At 41.5% G+C, this 23,332-nt stretch overlaps 1 protein-coding gene across 2 annotated transcripts in view; it reads right to left on the bottom strand.

Moving 5' to 3' along the window:
• Positions 1 to 992: 992 nt before the first annotated feature.
• Positions 993 to 23,332, bottom strand: part of LOC132150021 (BAI1-associated protein 3-like) — a 61,890-nt gene continuing 39,550 nt past the window's right edge. For both annotated transcript variants that reach the window (XM_059559214.1, XM_059559213.1), the window contains exons 18-34: positions 21,280 to 21,336; positions 20,881 to 20,978; positions 20,523 to 20,574; positions 20,275 to 20,426; positions 19,967 to 20,090; positions 18,879 to 19,022; positions 18,617 to 18,712; positions 18,116 to 18,331; positions 15,820 to 15,888; positions 15,655 to 15,734; positions 15,357 to 15,465; positions 4,831 to 4,902; positions 4,661 to 4,744; positions 3,440 to 3,560; positions 2,530 to 2,653; positions 2,241 to 2,446; positions 993 to 1,748 (exon numbers count right to left, since the gene is read on the bottom strand). In XM_059559214.1, coding sequence (XP_059415197.1) covers positions 1,645 to 1,748; positions 2,241 to 2,446; positions 2,530 to 2,653; positions 3,440 to 3,560; positions 4,661 to 4,744; positions 4,831 to 4,902; positions 15,357 to 15,465; positions 15,655 to 15,734; positions 15,820 to 15,888; positions 18,116 to 18,331; positions 18,617 to 18,712; positions 18,879 to 19,022; positions 19,967 to 20,090; positions 20,275 to 20,426; positions 20,523 to 20,574; positions 20,881 to 20,978; positions 21,280 to 21,336 — 1,908 coding nt within the window. In that variant the 3' untranslated portion in view covers positions 993 to 1,644. The remainder of the gene's footprint in view (positions 1,749 to 2,240; positions 2,447 to 2,529; positions 2,654 to 3,439; positions 3,561 to 4,660; positions 4,745 to 4,830; positions 4,903 to 15,356; positions 15,466 to 15,654; positions 15,735 to 15,819; positions 15,889 to 18,115; positions 18,332 to 18,616; positions 18,713 to 18,878; positions 19,023 to 19,966; positions 20,091 to 20,274; positions 20,427 to 20,522; positions 20,575 to 20,880; positions 20,979 to 21,279; positions 21,337 to 23,332) is intronic.

The raw sequence follows: 23,332 nt of genomic DNA, 5'->3' as shown, positions 1-23,332 counted from the left end.
AAACCCGTAAATTGATAAACCACTTGGCATAAACGAATACGTTCTTTAGGAAAGACAACATCTTACAGAAATGCTATGATAAAATCTCAACACAATCCAGTGGGTTTCAAGGACAAGTACTGAACATTCACGGTTTAAGATAAAAGACTTTTCCTTGATCAGAGCGAACAGAGAACACTTTCGATCAATAATAAGGGAAACATTATCATATCTGCGCTGCTGTACGATTACATGGAAAAAGTCATTAACATTCTGTTGCCTTTCTTGCTACATGTAGGCCACGTACACACTACAAAGTTTTGGGAGTGACGACTGCATTTGAATGCGGCTGTGGATCCCTTCCGTGTGTGTGGAATACAAGAGTCACTTTTGAGATGGTTGACATGGTGATAACCATAGCAATTGTTTGGCTGTAAAAAACAAAGATGCCAACATTCTCCATCTCAAATTTTCTGGGGAAATATTAAATGACATTTGATTTATGGGCTTGGTGCAAAGATAAACTCAAGGAGCCGTATGAAACTATCTTGCGGGCTGGTAGTTTGAGACACTCAGCTATTTTTGAAGAAATTTTTGCAGTTGGTTGAGATCAGATTTTTAAATAAATTAATGCTTTCATCTAAATTGATCAGAAGTGGCAGTAAATCTCATTTATAATGTTACAATCAATTCTTTTTGTTTTTACTTTGTATTCATCATGAAAATAAAAATGTATCTCAGTTTCTACAAAACATATTAAGCAGAACGACTGTTTTCTTAACATGTATAATATTAAGAAATGTTTCTTGAGAAGCATATCAGCATATTAGGATGATTTCTGAAGGATCATGTGACACAAGACTGGAGTAATGATGCTAAAAATGCAGCTTTGCATCACAGGAATAAATGATATTTGAAAATGAATAAAAAAATAAATTTTTTAATTATTTTAAATAAATATATATAGCCTAAGAGACCAAAATAAATATATATAGCCATAAGAGACTTTAAAAAATTACTAACCCCAAAATTTGTAATGCTAAAAAGCATAAACCTGAAAAAAAGCACAATTTCTTTGTTTTTACACAAAAAAGCAACAAAATACTTAATATACTATTCCTAAAGTGAACAAAATGTGTATTTTTTCATATTCTAGATGAAAAACTAATCTCTAAAAGAATGTTTAGACTTGAAAACAAGCCAAAATACTGATACTTTTATTTAATTTTTTTCTGTATTTATCTGCAGTGTGTACGCGGCCTTGCGAAGCTGCTGCATGTATAGAACTTCTGTTACTTCTGTAGTGTTTGTTGAAAATCCTCAAGTAAACATCTTGTGTCTATTTCAGAGTTCAAGTTCTCTGAGTTCAAGTAATAATCTATAAGCTCAGATAAGTGTTCAAATTCAAATGCTTCTTTCAAAATAGACCCTTCTACTACTAAATTCATACAATCCTATGAACAGTAAGCTCCATCAGAGGGCTTCAACATCAAAACACAGCACACATTAAGTGCTGAACAGTGATAAAATACTACCTTTTTTTCTTGACAACAGTGAAAAATACATTTAAAAGAGTTTGCATTTAAAGAGTAAACATTACATTTAAAGAGTAAACAACAGGTAAAAAAGACCACCAGCAGAAATACGTGCACTACAGGGGACACATTACTCTTCCTCCATTGACTTCTCGATCTCTTTCAGCTTTCGCACAAACTCTTGAGCCTCTCTGTCTCCCGTTCTCGCCTCCAGCATCTTCATGATGGGCTTTTCTGTATCACAAGAAGTAACTCAGTCAGAAATGAATCCATCAGACCAGACACAACAATAATGTCGATGTGGCAGACCTCTCGATAGACAATGACACATATAATTGAAAATCCTTTCAAGAGGACAGGCTGCAACAGATACTAAACACTAAGCAATGCTGACAAAATAATGAAATCTAACCAGTCTTACTAGCCTTTCTATCTTTATCTCTAATGTAGAAATAATCAGCAGTCTTTAAATAATGTCATGTTTACTTTAAAATTCAGCATTATTCTATAGGACTCAGCACTGTTATAGGGCCTATTCAGACACATCTGATCCAGCTAATAAAGATTACTAGACAATTACAGGCAGGTTTAAGAGAAGGACTAGATCTGAACTCTACATGAAGGTTCAGTAGGTCTTCAGAAGCAGCCCCTGATTTAAGATGTTTTATGTTTGCTCTTAAGGAGAAATGTCACTGGTAGGTGGATAAAATGGACAGATTAGCATACCGCTTGGTTTTTGGCGAGACAAGTGCAGGATAACGGGTTGAAGGGTCTTTCCAGCAGGTGTGGCACTTGGCCTGCCCGGCCAGCAGAAGTCACTCAGTGGGGCAACAGCCTCGCCAGCGAAATCATTCGTGGACAACCAGTCATAGTCCATTACAGTGAAGGTCAGACAGGCACACCTGTGCCTGTACTGCTCAGGGCTGACATGGCTGTGAAGAAGCAAATAGGATCAAAGAGCTGTTTGGGGCGCTGGGACTCAAGTGTTAAGGTAAGCAGTTGGTGTGGTACTCACAAGTAAAAAAGCTCATCAAAAACCGGATGCAGGGTTTTGAGCTTCACTTGGGTGCGCTGACTCCGAGCCGTGGGGAACAGATGGTGAGGACACAGCTCCACGATGACAAATGGGTCGCTGAGGCCTATGAAAGAGACAAATCCAGTAACAGATCAAAACAGAATATATCAACTAGATTTGGAAGAAAACGGCAGTAGTAAACACAGCAGAAAAGGAAAAGTGCCAATATTTTAGGAAAACCTTCACATCAGAATGAACACACAATGCAACTCATTTGTTACAATGTAAAATTGGTTAAAAAATGCAACAAACAACAGATATAAAAAAGACCAATAAATTTCAGGATGCAAATGTTATGAAATCATTACTTTCTTAAATATTTTGAATGCTAAACTATGTCAATGTTAGTCAATAGGAGATTTCCACATTTTAATTTGAAATGACTTAAAAATATATTTTACATGCACATTTTTTAAATAATTAGGCTTAGGGGTTTACAGTAGAAGCATTGCTAGAATATGGATTCATAGATATATAAAAAAATCAGTCAGATATTACAAATTATTTTTTTTCCTGAATAAATAAAAATACAAAAACAAATACTTTAAATGCTATACTGTAAGTGAATTTAGGCATCTAAATATTATAATGCACTGTATGGAAATTGATAATCATTTTGAGGTATGCTAAATATTACATTTAACAGTGTTCTTACATTACTAGTGTTTTTAAAGATTTTTTTTTCCATGAACGAATAAAGAGAGATCTAAAGGTAAATGTAAACATAAGGGAAATTAGCATTAAAAAACAATAAGGATTAATATAAGGTATATACAGTATATAAATATATATATATATATATATATATATATATATATATATATATATATATAATTTTGTTTTGTTTTACCGTTCGCATCCAGAGCAATGAGGTCAGCTGCATGCAGTATCTCCACAGTGAGTCTTTGCTCAGGGGCATCATAGTAACACTTCACACTGATACGACCAAAACGACTGTGCTTTAAGATTCTCTGTAAAGCAAATGCATCTGTTAAAGATTACCATCTATAGCAAATAATACATATAACATTCACATCAAGTTTAGGACTAATAACACCTTAGACAAGGTTGAAACTCTACAATTGCTTTTAGTGAAAATGTATCTAACAGGTTGTGCTTCAAAAGCAAGTGAAATAGCATTTTTGGGCACCATTGATGTGGACCTTGTATGAAAATTGTCTCAAATTGTAAGTGGTGAAATTATGCTATTTTCTGAGATTGGGACACCACACTGTGGCCAAAACTTGTGGCAACCCTGCATGTATCTCCCATCTATATAGTGGTATTAAGTTATTGGATAAATCTTACTTCAGGTCATGTTGAAATATCATATTTACCTTACATGAACACCACCACCGGTTTTTATTTTAACCCTGACTTTCCAGATTAGAGGGATGTCAGTTTAGAAGAAAATTTATTTTGTGTGCATTTGCTGTCATGTTCAATGTTGTAATGAAAAAGGAGGACAAGAAATGCCTTAAGTTTTCATACCCTAAGCAAAATCCCTCGAATTCCCACATTAACTTCTAAATTTAGCTCAGTGTTCTCCTTGCAACAAAGCCAAGAACCCACGAGCCAACGTGTGTTAAGAACTATGATGCTTGCATACAGCTCTGCACGTTAGATAACTATTAAAGAACTGACTTGTTTAGCAACATGCCAACATCAACTGTGGGACCTGTTTTTCGTGTACTTGACGTGAGGAATGATATGTTTTTAGCAGCAAACTTTTTTTTAAATCGAGAAGTTTGCAAAGTTGCTGCCTGTGAAAGCAACTCAGATCAGACATTTACGAGGTGCGGTTGGGTTTCATGACATGCTGGTTGTGCAGACATCTGCCCCCGTAGGCAGCAGACAGCAAGTCATCTTAGCAGGATTTGAGACACAGTCAGAGGCTGCGAAATCTTTCACAGTGCAAAGAACGCTTAGTCAAAGAGGAAATGACTGATGTAAACTTTTAATCATCAGAGGAAGGAATAGTATTTGTGATGTCTTAGCTCCTAATCAACACCTCCTCTCTCTGCAGGGCTGGAGCTAAAAGCTGTAGCAGCTCAGCAAGACTCCTACCCACCTGCTGGGAGATTTTCTCCAGGAAATACTGTTCGATCAGCTCAAAGGATGAGCATTTGTTCAGACGTAGCTCCTCGTCCAGGGCCTGATGGGAAGGAAGAGGGAATGAATGGCGGATGAAGCCTCATGCTCACTCATTTCATTAGCCACATTGATTAAAAATAAGAATACCTTATATTCTCCACTCTTAAGGTCTTCCAAAAGCAGCCCTTCTCCATCAGCATGGAAGAACCGCACCAGTGTCTGCACAAAAAGAGCTTGTTATAAAGGTAACCTGACTGACAATCAAGTCACTGTGCTTTATACCTCATGCCATTTTTTTTCTTGTGCTCTTTCTTTGACTGCACAGACTCCAGCAGACATGCAGACTCTCGTAACATGCTCTTGAGACTTGTTATGTTAATAGACCAACTATATGGTGAATAACATGTTCAGCCCACGCGCTCGCTCGGCACTTCATGAGTTTTCATGTAAATCTGTGGTGAGTTCCTGTCAATTCCTCTCTGTTGGAATACTGGATCTCACATATTGACATTCTGCTGGGGACGTCCTAAGTTCTCCACTGAGCTGAGGCCAAGAGCTCTGGCGAATATCTGACGGTGTTAGGCATGATGTAACACAGTGACTGTGAATGCAAACTGAGAGAAACCGGACATGAGGATCACTGCCCTTTTCAGTCACAGAGTTCTTGTAATAAACCACCAGCTGGCAAAATACATAGTTGGCTTTTGGCTGCATTTTCTAACTAACTTGACTAATATAGTACTCATTAGTTCTGAAAATGCTGCCTGGAGCTCTGGCAAGGGACCTGCCAACCTCTCTCAAAACCAACTTTTTTTTTTTATCTTTAGATTATAATTCCATCCATTTGGAGGATATTGAACATTTAAGCCATTTTTGAACATTCGTCATGTGTCTCCATCCACAAGTTTCTTTGTGAGTTTTTTTCATGTACAAAGTTGTGCAGTGTATTCCAGTCTTACAAGTTTTACTCACATATATTATCATATTAAGTAATTTGATACAGCATATTTAGGAGCTACTGTTATGCAAATACTGTATATAATGAATGCATTATCAATTTACACGTGTTGGACTGACACATTGTTCAGTTATAATAGAAGTCCAGTTTTAAAGAGTTTTATTTGCATAGCCCTAGTGAAAGATAAATATACTAAAATTAGTGCTGTCAACGTTAACGCGTTAACGCATGCGATTAATTTTTGTCTGGTTTAACGTGTCAAAATATTTAACGCAATTAACGCAGCATCCGTATTTTCTGCCATCCGTTGGCTAGCTTTACATTATATGATCACGCTCTTATTCATTTAAATGCTTTTAAACATTTCAAGCGCGGCAAGACAAAAGAGAATGCGCTGTCTGTGAATGCCCTTATATGACACATACACACGTACACACACACACACACACACACACACACAATGCATAGACAGGGCGCCAGAATCCATTTCTCTTAAGCGCTTGAACTAACAATAAACATCCCAAAGTGCCAAGTTTTGTCGATTATCCTCATAAAAGCAATCTTAAATGATTTATATAAAGTCTAAAATGAACAAAAAAGAGTTGTGAGAGAATGAGGCGAGATCCATAGACAGTATATAAACGGTGAGATCCGCGTGTCTGTCTGCTCTTAAAGGGACAGCAGCCAATAAAGCTTCCTGTCAGTATAGTTAAAGAACAAAGGGAACAGAGAAAATGACTCGCTGCTCTTGACTAAATAACTTTTGTAGCTTAAATAAGGATTAACTATTTAATTTATAGTTTATGCAGTGCAGACTGCATATAACTTAGATAACTTTATTAAATTTCTGTATATTTCCTAACTGTTAAGACAGGAAGGGCAGGAGTAAACATGACATTTATTATGGGTTTATGTTAGCATTGTTTTAAGTTTACTTAAATTAAAAACTGTTATATTTTTGAAGCCTAATAATAAATGTAAAAAAAAAAAAAAAAAAAAAAATCAGTAGCTGTATTAATATCAGTAATACTGGCCTTCATTCATAAAAAGATGTCATTTAAACAAGTATTTAAATTTAACTGTGACATTATTACATTAAAAAATATATTAAAAACGTACAAAAACATTTCTTTTTTATTGCGATTAATTGCGATTAATCACAGAAAAATGTGTGATTAATCTAGTTAAAGTTTTTAATCGATTGACAGCACTAACTAAAATATATTTGAAATATACATTCATGTTAAGTATACTACAAATACATTTACATATTTATGTACTAAAAAAAAAAATGTTTGCAATTGCTAAACTGGTAAAAATCTGCTACATTTGAACATTTCGTTTTGTACTTAATGCACCTTAATTAAGTGAAAGTAGTGCTGAAGTTTAAATAAAGATATACTAAAATATATTTGATTGTGATAGTGGAACTATTGCAAGCATTCTTTAGCTACACTTTAAATATCTTGCAATTTAAAGACCAATATTATTCAAAGATCATGTACAATCTTAATCAATAGGGATTTTAAAACACATTTAAGGCTTAATATTGAGAAATGTGCATTGTTCACAATTGGTACTCCAAATAAAGTTTAAATATAAGTTCTCTTACGAGAGCTCTCTCGTACTGCGTCTTAGCTAAGACGCTACGGGAAAAGTCTCTTTTCACGAAATATTGAAGCAAAAAATTATCCTTAATTTTGTATTTTTGTAAAGCGCATTTGCAGCAGTACACAGCCATAGGCGAGACGGCTCGCTCGCTCACTGGCTTGTTCTGCGGCAACTGCACAGCCTATCGAGCGCAGGCTGATGCAACATCAGACCAATAAGGGCGCTTCGCGCCCTTCTTGCCACTTCCCGCCGAAACGGGTGTGGCCCAACCTATAAAAGGAGCTCGAAAAGGCTGACTCACCTGATTTTTCATCTCTTCAGCGAAGCTCACGCATCGCTGGATCACGAGGAAGCAAGCGCCGTCTGGAAGAGCATATCAGCAGGACGAGCCATCCTGAAGCCGCTGGCACCGCCGCCTTCCACTGCCGTTCCTGCTGCGCTATCCGGCGCCCATATCCTTCATAATCCTTGTTCTGTCATAATCTCTGTGTGTGTTCGCCCTGCGACGCACATTCACAAAAGAGCTGCGTCTTTTTAAAGATGCCTTCGTGCGGCTCGTGCAGAACCCCGCTCAGCGAAGGAGATCGTCATGTCATCTGCGTCTCCTGTCTGGGTGAAGACCATGCAGCGCTTGCGCTCGCTGATGGCGGATGTCCTCATTGCGAGCTGATGCCTATGGTGACTCTGAGGACTCGTCTGGCATACTTCTCGAAGCCTGCATCATCCGCTGCGCCGCAGCGCCGTAAGAAGCGCCGCTCGCAGCGCCGCTCGCAGCGCCGCTCGCAGCGCCTACCAGAACCGCCTCCAGCTCGGCCGAGCTCGCCGGTTCCCGCCGGTTCCTGAGCTTCACGAAGAAGTGGCGAAGGCTTGGGACGCTCCATTCTCGGCGAGAATCCGCTCATCTGTTTCGCCAGCATTCTCCACACTGGACGGTGCTAAGAACAGAGGCTACCTGTCACTTCCGCCGGTGGAACAGGCTATAGCAGCGCACCTTTGCCCGCCCTCTGCTGGACGGCGGACTAAGGCGGCGTTGCCATCCAAAGCCTGCCGCATGACGTCATCGCTGCTCACACGGATATTCTCTGCTGCTGGGCAGGCTGCGTCTGCGTTACACACCATGGCGACGCTACAGATTTTCCAGGGCGATCTTCTCCGCAAGCTGGATGAGATGGGACCTGAAGCGATCTGTCTCACGGATCTGAGGAGTGCTTCGGATCTCTCCCTCCGCGCTGCTAAGTCCGCTGCACAGGCCATGGGACGGGTTATGGCTTCCGCTACGGTGGCTGAGAGGCATTTGTGGCTGACGCTTTCTGACATCAAGGAGTCTGAGCGCGCTGCGTTTCTTGACGCTCCGCTAACTCCTGCCGGCCTCTTTGGATCTTCCGTCAACGAGTTTGTGGAGAGATTCGCCGAGGACCAGAAAGCTTCACAGGCGTTCAAGCACTTCTTGCCGAAGCGCTCCAGTTCTGCAGCTAGCCGCTCTAGACCGGCCCCACAGAGCTCTCAGTCACGCCCACCGCCTCCTGCTGCGCCATCACGACAGCGTCAGCAGCGCAGCTCGGGACCCCGTTCTCGCTCTTCGAGCCGTCGCCCCGCGCCGCGGGAGCCGCGGCAGAGGATTGCGGTGAAGCCAGAAGCCCCGAAAGCATCCTAGCACTGCTGGGAAAGCGCCGGTGTTCGAGTTCCGCTGCGGCCGAGCTCTCACCCAAGCGCGCCGCTGTTGCAGTTCCAAGAGTTGCGACTGCCTCAGTGTTTTCTGCAATGAGCAAGCCTGCACGAGTGCCCGCTTGCCTGCACACAAAAGCCGTTATCACGGCTACCCAGATGTTTCACAAAAACAGCGTTTTTTCTGGTGTCCCGGCCACGGCCGATGGTGCTATAAATGTTGTGACGATGCCCACTCCTCAGTGCCCATCTCCACATGTAAGCACAGCCCTACACACAGGGCCTGCGCTCATAATGTCGACTCAAGTCGGTCGCGCACACTACATAGTAAACGTGCCCACCCCTCAGTGCCCACAATTACTATGTCACACGCGTCATGCGGTTTCTGTAAAAACGAAACCCGTGCACGCTCGTCCGGCCACGGCCGATGGTGCTTTAAATGCAGTGACGATGCCCACTACCCAGTGCCCATCCCCACATGTAAGCACAGCCCTGCACACAGGGCGGGCGCACATAAGATCGACACAGATCGGTCGAGCGCGCCGCATAGTAAACGTGCCCACTTCTCAGTGCCCACATACACTATGTCACTTACGGCGCGGGGCTTCTGTAAAAACGAGGCCCGTGCACGTACATTCTGCACAGGCAGACGGCGAGTTGGAAGTGGTAAAAGTGCACACATGCAGCCCACGGTTACTCGCAGATATATTGAGTCCCACGGGACCCGCTCAGCCTCCCTCCAGTCGGTTAAGCGCCGGAACGGGGTCGAGGATGAGCGATCTGCCCGCTGTGATCAGCGCGCTCCCCGCCTCAGATGCACAGCACACTCGAGCGCCGCCGTTGCCCAGTCAACGGAGCGCGTGTCACATCCAGCCCTTAGCCATTCATGCAAATGCATGGTCAGCGCTTCCAGGGGTTTCGGATTGGGTGCTAGGCATTATAAAGAGAGGCTACTCGCTACAGTTTTCTCGACGCCCACCGCGCTTCTCAGCGCGCGTCGAAACTACGGTCAAAACAGAAGTAGCACACATACTTCGGGCCGAAATATCGAAACTGTTGAGCAAAGGGGCTGTAGAGCCTGTGTCTCAAGCTCAAAGCGAGGGGGGGCTGTACAGCAGATACTTTCTGGTGCCCAAGAGAGACGGGGGTCTCAGGCCCATACTGGATCTAAGGCAGCTGAACAAGGCATTGATGAAACGCAGTTTCAAAATGCTCACGACCAGGAAGCTCCTCGCGCAGATTCGCGGAGGGGACTGGTTTATGTCAATAGATCTGAAGGACGCGTATTTTCAAATACAGATAGCGTCAAACCACAGGCGGTTTTTGAGATTCGCCTTCGAGGGCCAGGCATACCAGTTTGCAGTCCTGCCATTCGGCTTGTCCGTAGCTCCTCGTACGTTTACGAGGTGCATGGATGCAGCGCTCGCTCCTCTCAGACTCAGAGGCATACGAGTGCTGAATTATTTGGACGACTGGCTAGTTCTGGCCCAATCACGAGCGGAGCTCGTGGACCACAGGGCTGTTTTACTCGATCACCTCGAGAAGCTCGGCCTCAGTGTCAATTGGGCGAAGAGTTCGCTGAACCCCAGTCAGACGATCCTGTTTCTGGGTATAGTTCTGGACTCGTGTTTCATGACGGCGCGACTGTCACCACAGCGCACGATGGGCATTCAGCGCGCAGCGAGTTCTTTCCGCTGCGGCGCGACTGTGTCGCTCAAACACTGTCAAAGGATGCTGGGTCTCATGGCCTCAGCATCTCCGGTTCTGCGGCTGGGCCTGCTCCGCATGCGCCCCCTGCAGTTCTGGCTGAAGGCTCGGGTGCCGCGCAGAGCGTGGGCGTCTGGCCGGCTGCATTTCAAGGTCGATCAGAGCTGTGTTGCGGCTCTAGCACCTTGGACAGCGAACGGCTGGTACCGATCAGGTGTAAGCCTGGGGACTTCCCCGAGTGTGAAAATGGTGTCGACGGACGCCTCCACTTCGGGATGGGGAGCGCTGCTCGAAGGCAGACCGTCCTTTGGCCTATGGTCAGAACGGGAAAAGCTCCATCATATCAACTGCCTGGAAATGCTGGCAGTGGAGAATGCGCTGACGCGCTTTTGTCCCCATATCAAGGATCACCACGTCGTAGTCCGTTCGGACAACATGTCCGTGGTGTCCTACATAAATCGCCAGGGCGGTCTCGGGTCCCGAAACCTGTACAGGCTGACGGAACGCCTCCTGATTTGGGCTCAACGCAACGTGCGCTCGCTGAGAGCGGTGCATGTGCCTGGACTGCAGAATCTGGGTCCAGACAGGCTGTCCAGAGGCAATGTCCCTACGGGCGAATGGTCTCTACACCCGCAAACAGTTCGGCTGTTGTGGGAGAGATTTGGCATGGCGGAGGTGGACCTCTTTGCGTCCCACGAAAACGCTCACTGCCAAGAACGAAAGCGCGCTGTCACGGAAATGGCCGTGCTGCCCGCTTTATGCGTTCCCTCCCGTCTCCCTCCTTCCGCAGGTGATAGAACGGGTGAGAGAAACGAGATGTTCAATACTGCTTGTGGCACCTCTTTGGAAGAACCAACCATGGTTCCCAGATTTGATGCAATTAGCAGATGTCGCCCCATGGCCGGTACCGTTGAGGAGAGATCTCCTCTCGCAGGCCAGGGGCTCGATTTGGCACCCTCAACCGGAGTTGTGGTCCCTCCATGTATGGGCACTCAACGGTTACCCGCTGATCTCGCAGTGGGAGTGCTAAATACCATCACTCAGGCTAGAGCTCCGTCGACACGACGTCTGTATGCCTCGAAGTGGTCGGTGTTCTCCAGCTGGTGCACAGCTCGAGGTTATTCACCCCTTAGTTGTGAGGTGACGGAGGTCCTCTCCTTCCTACAGGAGCTGTTGGATAAGGGCAGAGCCCCATCCACGCTCAAAGTTTATGTGGCGGCCATCGCGGCGTTTTCTGAAGCGGCGTCCGGTCAGTCAATAGGAAGGAACGATTTAGTCATCCGGTTCCTCAGAGGAGCTAGGAGGCTGAATCCTCCCAGACCTCCGTCAGTCCCTATGTGGGACCTCGCGGCGGTTTTGGAGGCCTTGAAGGGTCCCCCTTTTGAGCCTATCCAATCGGTTAGCCTTCAGCATCTGTCGTTCAAGACAGTATTCTTGTTGGCTCTCGCTTCTGTGAAGCGTGTGGGTGATTTGCACGCGCTCTCGGTGAGCCAGTCGTGCTTGGAGTTTGGGCCCAATGACTCAAGGGTCATACTCAAACCTAGGCACGGTTATGTGCCGAAATCCCTCAACACACCGTTTCGGGCTCAGGTTATTGCCCTGTCCGCCCTGCTGGTGTCAGGGGAGGATGGAGACTCGAGTCTTCTTTGCCCTGTCAGGGTTTTAAGAGCTTATGTGTCTCGCTCTGCTGCCTTTCGGCAGACGGAGCAGCTATTTGTCTCATTCGGTGGACGTTCCAAAGGAATGGCTGTTTCGAGACAGACTCTATCCAGATGGATAGTTGACGCCATAGCGTTAGCTTACGCTTCCAGGGGCCTTCAGTGCCCGTTGGGCGTCAGAGCACACTCCACAAGAGGCGTCGCCTCATCGTGGGCGTGGTCTACTGGGATCTCCTTGCAGGATATATGTATGGCGGCGGGTTGGGCCTCGCCGTCTACATTTATCAGGTTCTATAACCTGGAGGTTCCCGCCTTGCAAGCAAGGCTGCTGTCGGTATAGAAGAATCAGGGCCCTGAGGGGAATTCTGAATTCATGAGCGCTAGGCGCTGCCGACTGTTATATGGGCAGTATTGCGTAAGACCCGCATTGCCACATTGGTCAGGCCTTGCCTCGGCTGTGTGATGTCATATTGCCGCATCTACGGATGCTGCTAGATATGGGACGGAGGGTTTTTCCCCCTTTTTTCTGTCCCGGACTCTCTGTGAGTCCCTCAGGTGACTGTGCACTGTATATCCTGGGCGTTGCTTCAGGTTTATCGGTGTGTGATCCCTGCGCGCACGGCGTTTTACATCGGGTTCCCGTAGCGTCTTAGCTAAGACGCAGTACGAGAGAGCTCTCGTAAGAGAACGTACTCGGTTACTAAACGTAACCTCGGTTCTCTCTAGAAGAGCGAACGAGTACTGCGTTCTCTGCCGTGCGTACGATTCACTCTGGTTCGCTTCGGCGATGAAATAAATCAGGTGAGTCAGCCTTTTCGAGCTCCTTTTATAGGTTGGGCCACACCCGTTTCGGCGGGAAGTGGCAAGAAGGGCGCGAAGCGCCCTTATTGGTCTGATGTTGCATCAGCCTGCGCTCGATAGGCTGTGCAGTTGCCGCAGAACAAGCCAGTGAGCGAGCGAGCCGTCTCGCCTATGGCTGTGTACTGCTGCAAATGCGCTTTACAAAAATACAAAATTAAGGATAATTTTTTGCTTCAGTATTTCGTGAAAAGAGACTTTTCCCGTAGCGTCTTAGCTAAGACGCAGTACTCGTTCGCTCTTCTAGAGAGAACCGAGGTTACGTTTAGTAACCGAGTACGTTTTATATCATTAAGTCTCCAGCCATATGTCAATGTTAATAATTTTTAAATATACTTAGTATGAAATAAATGTATTTTAAATAAATATATATATATATATTTTTGTAATAGGGATCTCTTGCTGTAATGATTGCTGTACAGGATTTTAGACCATTGTAGAGCCAATTTCTTTGGCCTAAAATTACCTTTTTTTCAGTGGGAAAACTTAGAATGATTCCAGGCTGAGAACCAGTAACATATCTATGGAGACCAATGACTATATATAAACCGAGATGGTTCACTCATATTACTGTAAAATGGAAGAAAAAAGTAACGCACAATATGGCAGAATAAATCTTGTCTTCTAAGTAAAAGAGCCAGATCCCAAATGGTAAAGTCATCGCAGCACTACAGCCGCCGTTAGAAGCTCTGGTTGCTATAGAAACAGCCGGTGTCCTGAGAGCCGCGCTTGGGACTGCACGTGTGGACAAACCTGAAATTATTTTTTCACACTATATGAGCATAAAAAAACTTTTTTAGGACAGTTCGTGTCAGATTTTATGGTTGATTTGAAATGTTAAACAAGCTTAAACAAATGTCTTGGCAAGCTTTTGAGACTTTGATATTTCCCCATTCAAGAATTGGATTTGTATGAGTGAAACAGCTGTCAAATACGGTCACAGAGTGAATTGCATATCTTTGAAAGGGACTTTGTGATACTTATTAGCTGCTTCTCCACCGTCGGGCCGAACCGTTCAAAAAATACTAAAGAACAGTTACAGTTCATTTCCACTTGAGCTTGGTTTGGCACGGTACGATTACAAACCATTCTCAACCTGGAAGCATGCTGGTAGACTGCGTGCAATGACGTCGATTCTCAGGATTGGTCCCTGGTCTGTTTTCTGGCTACCAGTTTCTCTCTGTAGCCAAGTGCTTATTTCAGTGTAGTAAACAGAAACAACCTCCATATTGCAGTCGCTATTTACATCTCAAACTGTGTGTAAGCACTTGGATTACAGACAGAGCTGAGAAGATTAAATTGTAGTCCGTTACTGAATACAAATTACATGACAAAAATTGTCATGTTAGTAACGTAATCCATTACATTAAACATTTTAGGTAATATAATCAGACTACGTTTTGATTACTTTTAGATCATTTTCGACCTAACCCGTTCATCACAGTGATTTAAATAGGATAATATTTTACCAAATTGACATAAAATACAAAGAGAATGAAAATATATTCCAATCGTTATTATAATTAAATTACATCGATGTTTTCCAATCTGTAAAGAAACTGACATAAATAATTAAATCAATCAAAATAAAATGCTTACTAAAAAGCATGAAATATTTTATTTATTTACCTGCATTTCATGTGACAATTAACCAATGTCAAAGAACCATGAATGTGCAAATATTTTACTTAATTATTAACTTTGTACTATTGCTTTTAAATCTCAGGTTGATTTCAAGTAAATATATTAGGTCAAAGAGGTTCGGCTGACAAAAAAGTACAACGTTTCTGCACTAAAATTTGCTAGGATTTGAGGTTTGCTCATCATATGGAAATCCCTGCTATACTGTACATATAAATAAGAAATTTAAAAAGTCATGCGATTTTATGCATTTAAATGAGTTTGAAAGGCAAAAGCCATCCTAGCTTGTGTGAATAATATGTAAAAATGTGATCGATAAAAAATAAATAACTGTAGTCTGATTTCTAGTATTTTAAAATGTAATATCATTACAAGTACTATGTTTAATTTTTTTTTGTAATCTGATTATGGAATACAGATTACATGTAATCAGTTACTACCCAGCACTGATTACTGGGGCAACGAATGATATATATTGTATTATGAGCAATGTTATCAGCCACACAGTGGAAATGAAGTCATATCTATACAACGAGAAAAATTCTTTTCCCAACGATGGAAAAGCTGTGACTGACCTCTACAGTGTACTGGAACCGTGTGTAGAATTCCACCTGGACGCCCCTGTTTTCCCCCACAGTGTCCAGGATCATCCGCAGGAGCAGCTCCCACAGACTCTGCAGAACCCTGGGGTGAACAACAACCAGAAAGATCACGCTCACGGACGCAGTGACCTCCTTCACATGCAGTTGATTACCACTTTACAGAGCCCAATTTACTTAAAAAAAAAAACATGCTTCCAAGGATAAATCTGTGTGTCATTACTGTTATCATTACAGCATGTCCCCCTTATCACAAAATGAAGCAAGTAATTACCTTGTTAGATTCTCTTTAACCAGTGACTCATTGAGGACGACTAGAGTGTCATCTAGGTACTTCATCAGAGGAGCCACAGCCTGGAGCAGTTCATCAAAGAGGACATACGTTGAAAAACATATTAGGCCATAATTACATGTTCTTTCTCTGTTTATTCATACTTACCTCATCAGTGTTAATGGAGTCTGGAGATAGGCTGATGTGTTGAATACATCTTCTGAGTTCAGGAAGCATCTGTGTGGGACAAAGTTTTATGTAGCTATGTTTCCATCCACCTATTTTTATGCGCATTTTGGATGATTGCATAAAAATACTGATGGATGAAAACGTCAAGATGTGCATTAAAAAAAATGTATGTGCATAACTGAGTAGGATAAACTTTTTATATAATAAGAAAAAATGCAAATAAACTATGATGGAATTTACTGAATACATTTTCACCATGCGCATTAAAAAAATCACATGACTTTGCGGTATGAGATGGGATAACTAACCATCGGACCGATCTCGTTCACAGCATCTATATGGTGTTTTGGTCATTCTGAAATGTCTGAGGAATGTCTGTCATCAAAGTATTTCTGTATAATTACTGTCTTACATGACTGCATTCCCAAACAGAAGGCATCCATCTCTAAAAGCTATGACTGCATTTATTGTGTTACGTCTGCCCTGTCTGAAGCGCAAGTAATTTATTACATATGAAAATTATTATATTTAGTGGCTTCTACTAGTTTTCTTAGAGATATTTAATGCCAGTTTATCAGGAAATGACGATTTTGTTCTCTTTGACTCGTTGATGGAAAAGGTGCTTTATTCGCAAATGTTTTTGGCAATATTCAAGATTTGCGCATACTGTAAGTTAAATTCGTATCTTTGGATGGAAACATATGATTGACTTTTTACTCCAGAAACTGAGCAGCAGTCAGGGGTGTGTTTCCCAAAACCATCCTTGGCCAATTATGGTCACAATAATGTCTGTTTTTATCAACAGTTCAATGATTTGGTTTTCCCTAAAACTTCAGTTCCAACAAACATTCGCAAAGCAGTATCGCAAACTTTAAACTTTGCAAATAATTGGAAATACTGCTCTTGAAATGTGGTTACAAGCATAGTTGATGTTGACTTAATTAGATAAATATATGATGTGGTCAATCTGTATCTTCCATTCCATGCTTCTCAAGAGAATAAAAGTGACGTTTTTAAAGAGTGCGCATGTGTAAATGCACTCTTGTACTCTGGGGGAACCTCAAACATCTGGAAGTAAAGGAAAAAAAATGGTGAACAATAGAAGCTTTCAGATGCCATGTTTTTTGTTTACATAACATACATAGCATAACATTACATCGGACTTTAATTCCACCTTGAATTAACCAGCATCATTTATTGCTTCAAACACAATTGTGGTGTCATTAACAACAATTTGTGGTTCAAACAACGGCTGAGCGATATATAGTTTCTATATTCTCGGGAAACAGACATGACAGAAATAATCTGACATTAATCTTATTCTTTTTAATCTGACATTAGTTTATTTATCCACTGTTGCATTAAATTACGTATTTAAATGGTTAATTCACCCAATAATGAAAATTTACCATGTTTTATTAATGTGTCTTCTTTCAGACGAATGCAATCATAATTGTATTTTTTTTTTGTTTAAAATGTCCTGGCTCCTACAAGCTTTATAATGGCAGTGAATAGCCACTGAGATTTTGAAGCCCAATAAAATGTGTCTACCAGTCATAAAAAGTGCTCCACACAGGCACGGCTCCGGTGAGAATATAGTCTAGCAAAAGTTAAGTTTTGTTTACAAAAAAGGAAAAAACCATCTACTCTTGGCTTGTATCAAAATCCTCTGACATTTTTCTTTACAAATCCTCCTTTTGCTCTCTCCTTTGTGCTTTCGCATTTGTCACCACGTTTGCCTATGTCTTACGTCATCTGCTGAATATCTCTCTCGTGAATGTGCATAAGACAGTTAGTGGAAGATAGAGATTACAGTTTTCAGAAATTTTTACTGCACTAATGCATCAATTCACTTCAGAAGGCATTAATCAACCTCCCGAATTTGTGAGGACTACTTTTTAGGATGGATGGATGCACTTTTATTGGACTTCAAAATTTTGACCCCCATTCACTGCCATTCTAAAGCTTGGTGGAGCCAGGACATTTTTGAATTTAAATCCAATTGTATTTGTCAGAGAGAAGAAAGCTATATACACCCAGGATGGCTAGAGGGTGAGTAAATCATGGGTTAATTTTCATTTTTGGGTGAACTATTCCTTTAAGTAATGAGTTACGTCCTAAAATGGAAAAGGCACCCCAAAAATATTATTTTCAGAAACCTGTGTTTGGGTACAATATGCGTTAAAATAGCATGCTTGTACAGTTTGTTGCCATAGCTCTTGATATAATCAGGTCTCTTAGCAGTTGAGCTGTGCTTCTTGATGTATGTCATTACCCTATCAGTAAGGTGTGTGATTAGGCGCTTGGCCTCCCTCTGCAGATCGATATCAGCATTGTAGAGCTGATCATTGAGGGACTTGTTGACCTGCTCCTTTCCTTCCAAGCCGCATGACTCCTCCATGGCCTGTTCGACCCCCCGCCAGTCCAGCTCCCGTGGCAGACCCCCCAGGTACACGCGCACAAGCTCTGTGCTATTCAGAGCGACACAAACCTGCACCAAAGTAGCAGCCAGGAAGAGGAGGAAGGGAGATCGGAAATGAGGAAAGGAGAGGTAAAGAGTGGAAAGAACAAAAAGGAAGAAAATAAGGAGGTCTAAATGGGGTAGAGGGAGAGAGAAATCATATAGTGCAAAATGAAAAGGGGGCGCTAACGAGGTCAGACACACTATGACACATGCGCACCACTGAGACGTCAGTGTTGTCAGGGAGAAGCACTCAAAGCTGACATTTACTTCGCTCGTAATGAAAGCCAACCCTCCCTTGCCCAGAAGCGGTACCTGTACGATGAAACTCTTGTGGTCTCGTCCCAGCTGGCCTCTTTCAATCTTGCGCTTGATCAGCTCGGCGTAACACACCGCCTCGCTGCAGAAATTCTGCCACACATCAAGAAAGAATTGCGTTATGTGGTTGAAACCATCAATTCTCCTTTCCATTACAAGCATGCTTTTTATTTTCAGTGTTTCTGACCGCCGCTCCCCAGCTGTGCAAGCTTAAACTGCATGCTTATGAAAGTGGAGCTTAGAGCTTAGAGGTGCTCACGTCCGTCAGACGTGTGATGAAAATGAAGGCTCCCGCTGAATCAGGCCACGCCAGCTGGGCCCAGAACTCCTGCACCTGGCTAAAGCATGTTGTGATGTCCACCGCCGAGGAGCTGTGTTTGGTCTGACTCTGGATGGGCTCCAGCTGTATAGTTAAAATAGACACGTTACGCTGTGCAGCTAACACAATACTCTCTCAGTGGGGTACATTAACTTGATTTTTGTCTTCTCAGCACACACTTAATCCTGAAGGGGGTTTTCACAGTGATGCCATGCAACCATTCTGAGTTCCACAAAGAACCTTTCAGTGAACAGTTTTTAAAAGAAACATTTATTTTTACAGTGAAGAACATTTTCTGCCAGGGCCATGTTTTATAAAAAGAACTGTAAGTAGTTAATGGAAATTATTATATAAAATTTCTTTAAAGTACAGGTTCAACTTAATCCCAAAAGCATTGTAACTAGTACTAGAAAGTCTAGTGAAAAGTGCAGGGAATCCACAAAAATACCTGTAAACAATAACAGTCGATGCAACTATTCTTATATTGTTTTCATTATAGAGCAAATACATTTATATTTAACTTAAAAACTGAATAATCTGCTATAAAAACTAAATAATACAATTGAAAATGAAATTTTGGATGGGCAGCCAATGTTGGTATAAACAAGGAATTGGCATGACGGTTGCAGACAACTACAGGTATATGAATAACATTGAAGGCGGATATGCTGTCTTTACAATGACTCAGTGACAGGCATGGAAATCATTACACATGTCTTGGCTTGTCATCATGTCGCCCCACACCATCTTCTTCACCTTCCATAAGCTATTTCTCTCTGTCTACTCATCTGCAGCATTGCTATCACTGTTATTGCTGTACAACACTTTAAATATGTTTTTTAAGATTAATCTCGTATTTTCATGTTAAGTCAATCCATTGTTTTTTGGAAACAGGCCTAGGCTGATAATCTGTAGCTATTTAATGCTATTCTTTCTAACATCGCCATTGAAGAACTCTAATTAATTGGCCACATATTGTATTGGTAGTTATAGTAAGCTATAATGCTTGAGTTTGGCCTCCAACTCACCTGATCCATTTCCACAGCTTTGCGGATCCTGTCAGTGGATCGTTCATGTACAATCTGCAGCCATTTATGAATAGAGGTCTTAAACCAGTTGTGAAATCCAGTTAGAGCCAACATCTTAGTGTCTCTGAAAAGAAATGCCCACATGTGAATCACCATCCTCAGGCTCACTCAAGAGTAGATAACCTTGTCAATTAGTAGAACCATCAATCTATCAACAATCTATCCTCATGTACATTCACTCTTTTAATTAATCTATCTGATGAATTAGCTCTCATGCAGATGGATTAAGAGGATCACAAGTGACTAACTTAAGAGGCAGAAACTCCCTAAAGCGCTTGAGGGACTTCAGAGACATGTAGAGCTCAAAAAGGGTCTCTCCCATGGTTTGGGTGAGTCTCGAACTCTCCTGCTCCAGGTTCCCACACACTCGCTCCATTGCCACATTCACATCATCTGCCACCTGGAGACACAGCACAACATTAAAGCTCTATCGCCTGACTCCTGTTTATCGAGGAAAGACTTATTTTTAAGCATTCCCAGGGGTGCTCAAACTTACAAGTTTTTCTAACTGCCGGTAGGAGATGCTGAAAAAGTCAACTTTGACAGAGCTGAAAGACAAGACACAAAAACATTTTCTATGTTTGTTTCATACTTGTTGTGTCCCAACCCATCTCATTAAAAATGAAATGTGCTTTAAATAAGCTATTCATATGCTGGTTTTCCTGAATGCTGTGTCTCTGCAGGGCAATCAAACATTGTTCTGATTGTTCTGCCCAACTAAGCAATCCTTACTCGGCGTGAGTTTGTAGTGGGACTCTTTGACCGGCCAATGGTAGGCAGGGAGCATGTTTTGGAAACCTGTTTGAAAATAGTCATTATTTTGTGTAATTCTGAAATTACATGTCTAAAGATACCTGTTATAAAGCTTGTTGTAGACATTTTGTCCTCTCTGAACATCAACACATACTGCATCCACCACCGTAACCAAACGCCTCAGCTGCTCCTCTAGAGTCTGTAGAGATGTACAGACAACAGGTACATCAGCTAATGAAATGCTTGACCAATGCTTTCTTGTTCAGTTATGAGCAACAGAGAAACTACAGGTGCTTTAATTACAGCAGTATTAATGTAGACATACAGTATACAATTTTTAGTTCGTTCCAGTTTTATATTATATGCTAATATAGATCATAATATAAAGGGCCACTGAAACAAGGTATTCATGTCAGTTTCCAGGCTTTCTTTGTGCAGTAGATAAATGGTTGGAACTACATTTGAAAACACTTTTAAATGGTTATTAAATCAATACTTACGCCTTCATCTGGTTTGATGTTTGATATTATTCCTTCATACCACTCAACTGTACCTTTCTAAAATCAGGAATAAACAAAGAAACAATAAATAAAAAATAGAATACAAATGTATCCATATTTATGTAAATTATGAACTATTTTAAATCAATGTGTACAGTAGCCCAAAAAGCATTTGGACAATTTTGGACATGTAAACCCAACTAACTGTAGAAATGTCGATGCATTCAATATAAAATATAAAATCAAGTAGAATCTGCTCATGTTTTACTTAAAGCTTAAACTCAGGGCCGGCCCGCAGCATAGGTGGTATAGGCAAATGTTTAGGGCGCCACTCATCCATAGGGGCGCCAGAATGAGTGAACGAGTGAATTTTTTTTTTCTTTTTTTTTTTTTTTACATATTTTTTTTAATAATAGGCTACTATTTAAAAACTATTAATTCGAAATACTACCAAATAAAGCAAAAAAAAAAAAAAAAAAGTTCGGCTCTTCAATCTCCCCCCGCCCATCGAGTGATTGAAGTGCGTCAGAAACAGAGCGCGCGCACGATCAGTTGTTGGTAATTTGTTGTGTAGCGTGCCCGACGCCGCATCCAATGTAGACAGCACTGCTTTTGTTATCACACAGCTCGTAGGAACGGGCCTGGCAGCTCGCGCCAGTTCTAGACAAGGTGAAAGTTTCCTGATTGTGACGGAAGGCCGAATTTACATGACACATTATAAATGAGCATAGTCTGCCATCGATACAGTGCCAAAAAGAAGAGAAGAGGATAAAGACAGAGGTAAAGATATGTAGTGAAAGAACAATTTATTGCATAGGAGTAAGATACTATAATTTCATGGCAGTTATTTTTACCTTAAACTTAATGTTAGCAGTTGTTCTGAGTTCTGAGTCCCTAGACTGTGATTTTGTACAATCATGTCAGTTTTAAGACGCATTTTTTATTATCACTTTTTTATTAATGTTTTACTCTACAGTTGTGCAGTTTTGGGGGGATACAGTACAGGCCAAAAGTTTGGAAACATTACTATTTTTAATGTTTTTGAAAGAAGTTTCTTCTGCTCATCAAGCCTGCATTTATTTGATCAAAAATACAAAAAAAATGTAATATTGTGATATATTATTACAATTTAAAATAATTAGTTTTCAATTTATTATACTTTAAATTATCATTTATTTCTGTGATGCAAAGCTGAATTTTCAGCGTCATTACTCCATTCTTCAGTGTCACATGTGACATCCGGTCTATCACATGATCCTTTAGAAATCATTCTAATATGATGATTTATTATGAGTGTTGGAAACAGTTCTGCTGTAATGTATGAATATATATATATGCTAAATCATGAACACAATGACAGGGTGAAATGGGCTGTGATCCATGGGGCGCCAGGTAAAATCTTGCCTAGGGCAGCAAATTGGTCAGGGCCGGCCCTGCTTAAACTTAAAGCTTTTTTTCAGAGCCATGACGTTTAACCATCTGGTCTCTCAAGATGTATAAAGTCACTTCCTCTCCAGTTCACAAAGATTTATAATATATCAACCACAGGTGTACTTCATGACATGAAGTATATTCTATGTTTGGCAACCAGAAAGTATTACAATACTTTCTCCATTACTTCAGTCTTCAGTAACACATGATCCTTTATGATCATTTTAAAATGTTTACATGACGCTCAAGAAACATTTCTTCTTATTATCAATGTTGAAAACAGTGGTGCTGCTCGATATTTGTGTGGAAACCGTTGAAAAATTTTTCAGGATTCTTTGATGAAATGGAAGTTAAAAAAATAACAGAATTTATTTGAAAACGTAAAGCCATTTAAAATAGATTCATGTCACGTTTGGTCAATTTAATGTGTTTTGACTACATAAAATTCTTTCTACTGAAAAAAGCAATATAAACCATCACAGAAAATTCTAATGGTTTCCACTACAAATACCATTACAAATTTTGCAAACCATGAAATTTTAACCAACAAATCCATTTAAAAAATGGTTTTCTGTTGTGTATTTTGGGAAATATTCCACTAGGGTTTATTTGATTTAACATG

Source organism: Carassius carassius, chromosome 1 (assembly GCF_963082965.1).
Source record: "Carassius carassius chromosome 1, fCarCar2.1, whole genome shotgun sequence".
Classification (NCBI taxonomy): Eukaryota; Metazoa; Chordata; class Actinopteri; order Cypriniformes; family Cyprinidae; genus Carassius; species Carassius carassius.
The sequence above is the reverse complement of the archived record's forward strand: the minus strand, read 5'-3'. Positions and strand labels throughout refer to the sequence as shown.